General features: G+C 37.6%; 1 protein-coding gene across 4 annotated transcripts in view; it reads left to right on the top strand.

Annotated features, from left to right (window-relative positions):
- DNAH7 (dynein axonemal heavy chain 7) overlaps positions 1-12,273 on the top strand; it is a 259,550-nt gene that overhangs the window by 199,144 nt on the left and 48,133 nt on the right. For 3 of the 4 annotated variants that reach the window (XM_049887739.1, XM_049887740.1, XM_049887738.1), the window contains 4 exons: positions 665-757; positions 6,007-6,183; positions 7,438-7,599; positions 10,511-10,711. In XM_049887739.1, coding sequence (XP_049743696.1) covers positions 665-757; positions 6,007-6,183; positions 7,438-7,599; positions 10,511-10,711 — 633 coding nt within the window. The remainder of the gene's footprint in view (positions 1-664; positions 758-6,006; positions 6,184-7,437; positions 7,600-10,510; positions 10,712-12,273) is intronic. The other variant, XM_049887741.1, reaches the window with a different exon arrangement.

Here is a 12,273-nt window from a genome sequence, read left to right as displayed (position 1 = left end):
CCAATTTTCCTAGATTCATGTTTCATAATTCCATGTTCTAGTTATTAATGGATGTTTATAGCTGTTTCTTCTCATTTTGAGTCATGCCACATCAGCACATGAAGGTCCCAAAAGCTTTATTCCCTCAGCATCATTAAGGTCGACTCTACTTTGAGGAGGCAGCTCTTTCCCAGTCATATTTTGAGTGCCTTCCAACCTGAGGTGCTCATAGCTGTATGCCACCAGTATTTCAAATACCAGCAGAGTCACCTATGTTGGACAGGTTTCTGCTGTGCTTCCAGACTAAGAAAGATTAGGAAGAAGGACCTGGTGATCTACTTCTGAAAAAATTGGGCACTGAAAACAGCTGTGAATAGCAGCAGAAAATGAATACCAGTTTAACTTAACTAGTAAAGAGTGTCTCCCTTGAGTATTATGCTCTTTTAAGATCTATTCATATGGAATCTAATTGACAACAGCAACTCAAAAGATTAGATAGGAACCTTAGGGGACAATAAATTTGTATTAGTGAGGGAGGAACAAGTCAGAAATGGAGGGTAAGAACGGAACCAATGTCACTGAATTGTACATGTAGAAACTATTGAATTGGTGTATGTTTTGCTGCATACATTCTCTTTAGAAATAATCTTCAAGATGCATTGAACTATATCTAATGTAATTTCAGGAACCACACCATGAGATTTTCCCTGATGTTTGGGAAGAGAAAGCAAATGAGTTTCAAAGGATGCTTATCATTCGTTGCTTGAGGCCAGACAAGGTAAATGTGGACTTTGAAAGCAGCTCGGTGATTGCAAGCCCTCTTCTCTGCACAGTCCAGCCAAAGGTGTATTTACTTATGCAATCATGTGGGAGGTGGAGGAGCCTGGCAAAGGACCCTACTTCCTTCTAATGTAGCCATTTTTCAAAAAGCTTTTCAAAAATGTATATTTATTAAAACCATATTGAATTGGAAGGTTAACAGATTATATTTTATAGTTTTATGATTCCTTTTAAAATTTTATGCTTCCTCCAGTTTCTTACAATCTACTTCCTTTACATGTTGTAGTCTCATTTTTATTCTTACTGCTTAGGTGAAATTAGTCAATATCAGGCTGATACATTACAATCTCTGGACTCCTATTGCTATCCTTATATCTAGTATTTTGTGAGCCTTTGGAAAGCAAGTAGAATCTTGTTTTTAAGAAGCTCACTGTTATTGACTACAAAGGAAAATAGTAATGCTGTCACTTTTAGCCTCTTTAAGTAATACATTATATGAGCAATGAATCGACCAATCTGTTGTGTCAGCAAGTTTCAATACTCATTTGTATTATATTCTACAAAAAACAAAAAACTGTTCACCTAAGATTATTGACTTATATAGCCAGAGATATCCAGATACTGTGAAAAAATGTAGGCATTAGGTACACTGGAAAAAATAGTTGGGAAAATATTCTAATTGTCCATCATTGCTACTCAATTAAAAGTTGTACATAATTATTTCAGAACGTACTGTATTCACACTTAGAATGATTAAGATCTACAAGACAATACCCCCATCTTAACACAAAAAAGCAGAACTTAGATGATGAGAGCAATATTTTATTTTGTTTACAGACATCAGTGATAATATGAGGTCGAGGCATGTCTTCCTCTGTAAGCCATGATCTGTACAGTGAACACGTGTAGTTCTTACTTAACTTGACAGTATGCTCTGAGCCGGGGCTGACCACAGTAGGCGTAGTGCCTGCTGGACTAGTACTATGTATATTTCATATCTTTGCCATCTGTAAGTCATGACTACAACCTGTATATCCACTGGGAAAATCAGCAATTGATTGATCTCTAGCTACAGTATATTTTATTTGTCAGCACAATTTTTCTTCTGCCCCCTTCTTTTTTTACGCCTCTCCCCTCAGAACTAGTTTTACCCAGTACTAAGAATCCACGTATGCCAGGCTCTTTACGGCTCTAGTTTGGAGAAATGTAAAAGATGCTCGTTAAATCGCCAGTAGGAAAAAATGACCCCCGAGACTGTGGCCCCAGACAGTCTGTGAACTCAGAACTGAAACGATTCCTGAAGCCCACTTTTCACACACAGATTAGACAGACCCATAAAACAAACAACACACATGAGGAGTGGGCTTCTCAGTTCAATCACATATACGAGGCCAAGTGGGTAACTCCTGCCCAAAAGCAAGATGAGAAGGCAGGAAGGGACAGGAAAACTGGCCAAATGAACACTGGGAACTTGGGGTGGAAAGGGGGAGAGTGCTGTCACATTTGGGGGATTGTAACCAATGTCACAACACAATATGTGTATAAATTTTTTTAATGAGAAACAAACTTGAGCTGTAAACTTAAAGCACAACAAAAAAGAAATTATTTTAATAAAAATGTTACTTAAATATGTAAACAATGCTAGATATAAACTCCTTATGCAAATAATCCTAGAGATTTGAAACAAAACAACAAATCCAGTAAAATTTTGATTAGCACGTTGTCAAAAATGAGATGAATTTGAACTTTCTTTTAGGACTTAACAATTTATAGTGTTTTATTGACAAATGGAACATATCAAATGGATAAATACTGAGGTGTGGAGTGTTTTGAGTGCACTTAGAAAATGAAGAGCTTGTGGCCACATTTCTGTCCTTCTGAACTGTAAACAAGAGCAACTTAATCAGTTTGCAATAAGAAATTTGTCAAATATAAGTTAATATGTTTCTCTGACCTCACATAAATCCTATAGGAACTTGCAAGAAATAGAAAAATGTAATAGAAGGCCCCAAACTCCTTTCCTGCCTTTGGAAAGATGGTTGCCTCAATAAGTCTACAATTTTTTTTACTGACAGATTTCATTTAACATGCCCAATGCAGGCATAATCGGATTGCAGTAGCAAACCTAGTTCTACTTTCTTGTAAACTAAATAGCTGGTACACTTCTTTCACCTCAGGAGTTCAGTCTTGGGGACATGCAATTTTGTTCAACTTTGACATTGGAAAGTGAAACCCTAAAATTTGTCTCTGCTCACCCTCAGGTGAACATCCCTAACTTGGTCCTCCAGCGCTAACAGACAGAAGAATCCCTTCAGCACATCAGCCATGTTTGCATGTGCACATGGTTGACACCAACTTGAACCACCCACAAAGAGGGCCACTTGTAACTCAAAGTTACTTAATGTAGAACCATGCACTTAAAATCTTTGTGCTTGTATTGTGTTTATAGAACTATAATTTTGTGAAGAAGTCAGCCCTGGGAGGAAGGAGGTTATGAGAACAGGCTTTGTTAGTTGTTTTTTTTTTTTTCTCCTTGTGGGAAAAGGCCAACTAAGAGAAAAGATTGATAAGGAGGAAGGCAGGAAAAAGGCCTGGGAAGGGCAGCTAAGATATTTTTAGTTTCCTGCAATGAGCTTGACATCTGTGCTCACTCAAAATATGTGAAACATGAAATAGCTTATCTAAAAACAAAACCTTATGTGACTTATTGTTCTATAATTTTTGTTTAGAATTTTTGTAATTAGAGCTCCACCCATACAAAAGTTGACATCTGAATTATCTATCCATTCATTTGTTCAATAGATATTTATTGCACATAAACAATGTAGAAGTTATCTTGCTGTTTCCTGCCATCATGGAGCTTATGTACGTGTTGCTACTTGCCCTTACCTTCTTCAGATTTGAATGAATCTAGAGAAATATTGAGGAGGGATTTAAAAAATCTAATTTAAGCCTAGATATCTCCCCATGGCTCTCATTCCCCGTCTTAACACCCTCAGACACACACACAAACACACATGCATATACACACACATCAGGACTGATGTTGTTTTTAAGGTATTGTGACATGCCAATGAATTCTCCTTACAAACTTTGTGTAAATAGATACGCAATTGAAGTTTGAAAATACTTGTAACTTCCCAGAGGAGACCAATTTTTTTCCAAATAGTTGTCACCTGCACATTGCTTCTGCAGCTTGCTCCAGTTTCAGAGAAGTTGCAGGGTGGTGAAATTGCCAACCTGATTGGGAGTGTTGTGTGTACACACAATTCCATCCTTGGATATGAGCAGATAACCAGTCAGAATGATTCTGGGAGCCTTTCAAAAATTCTTTGTGTTCTGGTCACTCCATTATTCATCTTCCTGGAATATCCCTTGTTCCCTTGTAAAGTTGGTATGCTCTGATAGCCTCTTATCTACTAGGATTTTTATTTTAAACATTAAGGCAGGTCTCACAATGTGTTGCATGAATGTGGATCATTTAATTTGCAAGAGCTTCGATTCAGTGATGGACAGCAGCATTTACTTTATCACTTGAAGTAAATTTCTGTGTTTGTGTTTCAGAGCAGGAGAAAAAGTTTATTTGGCAGTTAATACTTAAGAGATATACTGAAGTTAGATAATAAACAAATTGTGTTCAGAACACTGTTCATATGTATGTTTCTAGTTGTTATCAACATGAATATAAATCTCAATCAAAGCACGTGTATATGAAATGGACAGCTATATTTCTAAAACAGGCATTTTGGAGCAGTTAATTTAGTATTTGAATACTTTAACCTGGGATTGTTCATTCAGCTTGGTTGCCTTGTATGCAAAGAAGAAAATTCAGTGTGTAGTAGTGCCAGGAAGGCCTAGAGAAACTTTGAGGTGATAAAATGCTGTATTAGTTGAAGACAGGAACTCTTTTTCAACTCACTTTTCCAGGATGCATCTGCAATTATTCTTAGGAAATCAAGCAGGAAACATTGTCACTTGGCTGCTGTGTCCATGCCTCACTGAAGTGAAACAATATTTTGACTCCTACACTGTGTAGAACAAAAATCTGAACGATTTTGTTACTCAGCATAGAACTTAGCTATTTTATTTTCCTGGAGAAGGATTAATCAATATCTGTGTTTTCACTTGCGAAAATAAAGTCTCAAAGTGAAAATCACACGTCAAACTAAGAACGAGAAACAGGAGAAAATCCAAGATGAGGAATGCACACATGTCTCATCTAATTTTCTCTTCTGCTTTTCCTTCTCAAATCTCTGCTTCCTTTTGCTATTACGCTTTTCCTTTCCCATATCCAACTATTTCTGTGCTGAAAAAGCAAATTGATGTTGAGTACATTACAAAGTTTATTGAGCTCCTTAATGAGGCAACCAGCAGGATGATGAAAGAACAAGCAGAACAAAGAATGTTCGAGAAAGGAGGATTTATCTAGTTGGAGGAAAAATGTTAACATGATTTGTTAATGAAATACAGGGATGTTGGTTTGTTTAACCCACCTTTATCACTGTTCTGGGCTTCACCTGGGTCATGACAACCTGGAGCCATTACCCAGAGATGCCAGGCATAGACCTTTTATCAGAAATAAGGAACAGTGTACCATGGCTGCACATCAGTTGTACTGAGCGATAAAATTACATCTCCCGCATCAAAGCCTGATAGGGACCAATTAGGCCAGACTCCAAGCCACAGAGTTCTGCTCTTTCTTAAATAAGCTTCCAGAAAAAGCTTAGGCGTGTTGTCAGAAAAACCATGCAAAATACAGTTTTATCTGTTTCTTGAGTGTATGACTTGTTTCTTTTTTCACCATGTTGTTTCTTTTCTTTTTTTTTTGGCTATATCGATTCTTTCTTGATGATGTGGGAAATTTTGTATAAATTACACTAAAATTTCTATTTTTGAGTTATTGACTTGGGAAATACAATCTGTTTTTAAAACAAAAGAGCTAGGGTTTCTTCTTCACCCACTATGTCTTGAAGATTCATCAAAAAGAAGAAAATCGCTTTTTGGTTCTGGTGTCAATAGTCACCCACCTAGCTTTTATTATTTAAATAATTAGAATATTTTCTGTCTAAAAGGCCTTTATATAAACAGCAGTGCCTTTGATTGTCTACCAACATTAATGAATACCTAAGCCAATGTAGCTAAAGTCCTTTGTTTCAAAACTCCATTGTATCTGAACTTTTAAACAAAAATTTAACTTATTTCATTAATAAGTCTAATTCTTCCAAGTATATTGTCATCCTTTTCTAGGTTATTCCAATGATACAAGAATTTATAATCAACAAATTGGGACGCATATTCATTGAACCACCACCCTTTGACTTATCCAAGGCATTTGGAGATAGTAACTGCTGTGCACCACTGATTTTCGTGCTTTCTCCTGGAGCAGATCCCATGGCTGCCCTTCTAAAATTTGCTGATGACCAGGTACATTTAAGGAGATGCTGTTATCTGTGTATATATATACATATATATATATAGATAAAATTATATAAAATTATATTTGGCTTATAATTGAAGTCCTAAGGGGTAATGGAAAGATAAAAATTATCACTTTAGCCCTTGAAAGGCTTGGGGATCCAGAGATTGACATGCTCCCAAGAAAATGATACTTAAATAGCAGCATAGACATTAAAAATAAGTCCTAACCCAAATTATAAAATCAGAATTTAGACCTAGGAAGGGTATTTGCCCTTCTTTTATTTTGGAGGGGACTGTGGGGCTCTGTGGCATCATTTGCACCAGCGTGTAAAGTTGAGTTGACTTAAGAAATTCAAGTCTGGACAATAAGTCCTGCCTCTTCTCTAAAGGGGGACCTCCCTTGTCTATCCAGGAAAAGTATACCTTACAGTCAAGTTACCAGGTTAGAATATGTTCTAATGTTCAAGTTTTGGGCTTTAAAATTATTCAAACGAATTCACTATAAATTTTCTTGAATCATGCAGTCTAGAACAAGAAAATAATAAGCACAGGTGATTGGGGCATTTTCAAGTGAATTTTTTTTCCCTTTTGGTGTAACTGAAATAACTTTTTGTAATACTACTACTGATATTTCTAAGACCACCATCACTGTTTTTATTGAATACTTAATATATATATTGTTCACTTTGCTAGACCTTGTTATACTCATTTTCTCTTTTAATTTTTACTACACTCCTATGAGATAAATGGTGATATCTCTATTTTAAAGATCGAGATACTAAAGCAGAGAGAGGTTAAGTAGCTTCTCAAAAGTCACATAGCTAATAGGTTAAAATACTCTTTACTGATTTGTATTTAACCAAGACAAGTTCGTGAGTCTACTCATACTCTTCTTTTTGGCTTAGATTTTAGGAGTTGCTGTATACCAGGCAGTCCCTTTTGTCTCTTTCTCATATTAAAAGTATTTTTCATTTTTTTTTTTTTCTATTCTGCATTGTTAAAGACCCTACAGAGTTTGCCAATCATGGCTATGACTATTTCCTACATGAATTGACTTGCTTTTTATCTAAGTGTTTATAGGATTCTTAGTTAAATAAGAGTTTTTAGGGGGGTGTGTATCATATTTAGATCTTTGAGGGATGCTATATATTTTTATATATCGTATTTTCATATATTTAATGCTAATATTTCCTGTAATAATAATATTGATTCTTCTAAAAATGTTATTTTTAATAAAATATTTCCCATTTTTGTACACAGGGATATGGAGGATCAAAACTTAGCTCTCTATCTCTTGGTCAAGGCCAAGGGCCCATAGCTATGAAGATGTTAGAAAAAGCTATCAAGGAGGGAACGTGGGTCGTTCTTCAGAATTGCCACCTTGCCACCTCTTGGATGCCAACCCTGGAGAAAGTTTGTGAGGTAAAATCTCAAGTTTATTTTTAGTAGATTGTATTCCTCCAATGTAATTACTAATATATACTTTATCCACATAACTCTACACCTGTCCTCTAATTTGGGGGGTTGCAGATTAGTAGCATGGGTGGATTGCAGGTGCGATGGGGTCATTTTAGGAACTATATCTGGAGAAATAGAGGAGAGCGTGTGGCCAGGCCTTGCTGATTGCCTCTTGATAAGCTCATATGCTCATCCAGTGAGAGGGAAATAGCCCTAATCCAGAGAAGCGTGTCCAAAAATGAGAGTAAACCACAGGGTAGACAGAAATCAACTTAATTTTTACAACAAAGGACCAAAAATGACAAAAAACAATGTTCGGAAGGCAATTCATGTGGGTATTCTAAACCAGAAGGCTTCAGGATGAAATTTTTCTTTTAACCTGCTTCTCATCTGCTTGGCCAGTTAACCTCCACAGAGGAGCAATCTCAAACCTAAAGGGTACTGCTCCTACCCTCCTTGCTGTGGGTCACGGTACTCCCCTATTTTGGTGGGCAGAAATTCCAGGAAGAAAATCTCATGCAGCTCACTCAATTGAGTAAACAGAAAACTGGGCTCTTGATTTCAACAAACATAGACAAAATGTGTCAGCTGGGATTACCTGTGCCTCTAGCCCCTCCTCTCTCCTATCTCAGAACCCCTCAGGCTGCTAAATAACCAAGGTAATGATGCAGCTTGCACTATCCTACTATCCAACTGAAACTTTAAAGGACAAATTTTATTTCTCTTTCTGCCACTTGTCACCACTTTGTTTTGTCTATGTATGTGTCTCCCACTAGAATATAAGCTTTATCTCTATCACCTTGAATAATACCTGGCCCCTTGGAGGCAATCAATAAGTATTTATTGAATTAGCAAATGAATATTGTTTCACTGCTTAAAACCTTTCCATGGCTTTCCCATTGCATGCAAGATAAAGTTCAAACCCCTAACATGGTGTCAGGGATTGAATTGTGTCCTCCCAAAATATGTGTCAACTTGGCTAGGCCATGATTCCCAGTGTTGTGTGATTGTCTACCATTTTGTCATCTGATGTGATTTTCATATGTGTTGTAAATCCTACCTCTGTGATGTTAATGGAACCCAGATGCCGCAGTGGTTGAGAGCTTGGCTGCTAACAAAAGGGCCAGCAGTTTGAATCCATTGGCCACTCCTTGGAAACCTTAGGGTGCAGCTCTACTCTGTCCTATAGGGTCCCTAAGAGTCACACGGCAATGGACTTATATGTTAATGAGGTGGGATTAGCAGCAGTTATATTAATGAGGCAGGACTCAATCTATAAGATTAGGTTGTGTTTTAAATCAATCTCTTTTGGGATATAAAATAGAGAAGCAAGCAGAAAGACACGAGGACCTCATACCTCCAAGAAACAAGAGCCAGGAGAATAGCATGTCTTTTAGACCTGGGGTCCCTGCACTGAGAAGCTCCTTGACTGGAGAAGATTTATGACAAGGACCTTCCTCCAGAGCCAACAGAGAGAGAAAACCTTTCCCTAGAGCTGGCACCCTGAATTCAGACCTCTAGCCTCCTAGACTGTGAGAGAATAAATTTCTCTTTGTTTAAGCCATCCATTTGTTATATTTTCGTTATAGCAGCACTAGATAACTAAGACACATAGCTTACAACACCCTTCATGATCTGGCCTCTCAGGTTTCATTTTTGACGACTTTCCATCATGACTTCTATGCTGTCGTCATTTGAACTGCTTTCACTTTTGTTGGCACAACACACTTTCTCAAGAATATAGGCCATCATGATAGATGTTATTTGTATCCAGAAAACTATTCTTTCTATTATTTGCTTTGCCAACCTCTACTCATCCTTTGGGCCTCATGTTAGAGGTTTTATATTTGTACCTGTTTCCTTATTGTTTCCCTGTCTCAGGCCATTCCCATGACCTGTTGAACTGTCTCATATGTACCCACCATGGAGTCATTTAAGAGGGAAGAGCTGTCCCATTAGGATGATGAACCTGACTCAAAGTCCCATGAGTCACGTTGCTTAGGTCACTGAACATAGGGCAGCTGGTGGGGAAAAAAATGGTGCCTCCACTCGCTACTATTGTTATTGAAAAACTTAGGCATGTATAAACCCACTGCCGTCAATAGACATGTATACATCCTTCCTAATTCTTCCCCACCTCTTCACCACATATGTGCACAGACATTTTTTACTGACAAATGTTTGTGATTAAAAACAAAAAGGAGATACTACTGCCATGGACAATTGGGGGAGGTAGCAGTAAGGAGAGGGAAGAGTGGGAAGGGTCCGGTAATTATTTCTAGATTCTGTACAGACTTCCAGCCAGTGCTATTATCCTCTGTAGTTCAGGCCTGACTATACCCTTAAACAAGTGTAGCTAACTGTGATATGTTTTAATGCTTCAGGATATACAAGTTCTTTTCAACCTTCAAAATCCTTTTTTTTTTTTTCCCATCCCCACTTGGTTTAATATTGTCTTGAGTTTATTGCTTATTTGCATAGCCTGGCTACAGCAAGAAGAAAGTATACTTAATCTAGACCTGGGGCAGAGGTGTTATTTCTGTAATTATTTCAGCAGCATTAGTGAAGATATGAGATTTTCTGGAATGTTTTTACTTTGGCCAGCTCTGAATTATGTAACCCTTAAAAAAAAAAAAAAACTATATAGTCATACAGATGAATTTTATCAAGGAAAATGACAGTACTCTGGACCTTCTCAATAATCTTGGTTCAGGGACAGAATCGGGTTTTAAAACGTCTGCTTAAAATCACAGTAATGACAGCTCCATTTTGTCAACATGCTTCCTCCCCTGCCCACCCCAGCCCACGCACTCGTGATCCTGAGATTTTCCTTGGGCTTCATTCACCCTTTTGTATCTGATTTCCTTTCTTACAGGAGCTAAGCCCAGAAACCACACACCCAGATTTCCGAATTTGGCTGACAAGTTACCCATCTCCAAATTTCCCTGTGTCTGTGCTGCAAAATGGTGTGAAAATGACCAATGAAGCACCGAAAGGTTTACGGGCGAATATCATTCGATCATACCTCATGGACCCAATCTCTGACCCTGAGTTCTTTGGCAGCTGCAAAAAGCCTGTTAGTAATGGCTAAGTCTTGTTACCTCAGCCCTGTAAAGCAATTCAAGTGGCCCCTGGTGACTATGGCTGTGTGTGCTGAGTAAAACTACAAATTAAATAGGCTTCCTGCACTGCAATGCAGTTGGTTTTGATTACTGATTATTGACTGTGGGGGGAAGTCAATTTTATTAATATTTTATTTTTATTTTACCACCAGTCTCATCCCTGCTTAGCTGAGATCTTGTGGTGTGTCATTAATAATGTAGCTTTCTATTTAGAAAGTCAGCTGTAAGCCATTCCCAGCACAAATCTGCAAGGTTGGAGAATCTTGTTTCAGTATATTAACTGAACCCTTTGCTGTTTGGAGGCATACCTCTAAATTAAAACATAAAAATATTTCCTCCATATAACTATAATGAGAGGCAAAATGATTTTACTCCTTGATTGATGGGACTCATATGAGCCTTTTTGAGCATCTCCAGGCAAGCAGGGAAGCCACCCACTGCTTTCATGATTAGAATTCTGTGTGTGAATGTCTGTGGCTTGAAATCGTTTCACAGCGTTTTACCGTAATTAAAAATGGAACAGTTTCTTTTTAAGAGGGGTCACGAACCTTGGTAAGATTTGGCCATTAAAAAGCTCACACTCTTGATGTCTGAGTATATTTTAAGTACATGTCAAATGAAAACACTAAAAAGAAGAAGTACTTTCACTAGACCAAAGTTTTAGGCACTAAAACAAAATGAAACAAAAACCTGTATTTAACATTGAATCAAACCTTATCCTAAGCTACTGAAACTTGCTGTATGACTAGCTTTTGCATTGACTGGGTTGGGAGACAGCAGGTTACCCCCAGGTAGGTGGTAAGGGCATTTCTACATATGAGGGGCTGCACAGAGCCCTTTGCAAAATTTTACTCGACTGTCCCTTTCTCCTAGATCAAAATGTCTCTCTAGCTGTAGTCACAGTTATTATAGGTCCAGGCATTTTTGAACCACAGTCCAAAGCAAAACGAAAATCTCTTCAAATGTCAAAGCAGCGCAAGATGGTTTTTCTGTTTTAACTTTTTATTTGCAACTAATTTTAAATGTAGAGAAAAGCTGCAAGTGTAAAAATAGTACAAAGAACACCCTCTACCCTTTACCCATATTCACCTGCTGTTTGCACCATTTGTGTTCTCTTTCTTTGCGCGCACACACACACACACATATAATTTACAGATAAATTTCGTGTTTATTCCTAAGTACCTCAGTATGTGTTTCCTAAGAATAGAGGTATCATCTTACATAGTCACAGTATAGTTACTGGTTTTAGTCAGTTGAACAAGGCTGCAATATTATATCTCTTCTACCATTTGTGTGCCGGCTTTGTCTGCTGATTCTGTGAAATTCTTTAGAGCATTTTCCTCTCCTTTGCGGGATGTGATCTAGGGTTAGGCACTGCATTATTTGCCATGTCTTTTTCCCTCCTTTAATCTGGAACATTTCCCCAGAGCTTCTGTGTTTTTTCTGACATTGACATTTCTGAAGAATTCACCTGCCCCCATTTATTTTTAAATAGAACATAGCTCATTTTCGGTTC

This window comes from Elephas maximus, chromosome 6 (assembly GCF_024166365.1).
Source record: "Elephas maximus indicus isolate mEleMax1 chromosome 6, mEleMax1 primary haplotype, whole genome shotgun sequence".
Classification (NCBI taxonomy): domain Eukaryota; kingdom Metazoa; phylum Chordata; class Mammalia; order Proboscidea; family Elephantidae; genus Elephas; species Elephas maximus.
This window is presented reverse-complemented; position numbering and strand designations above follow the sequence as displayed.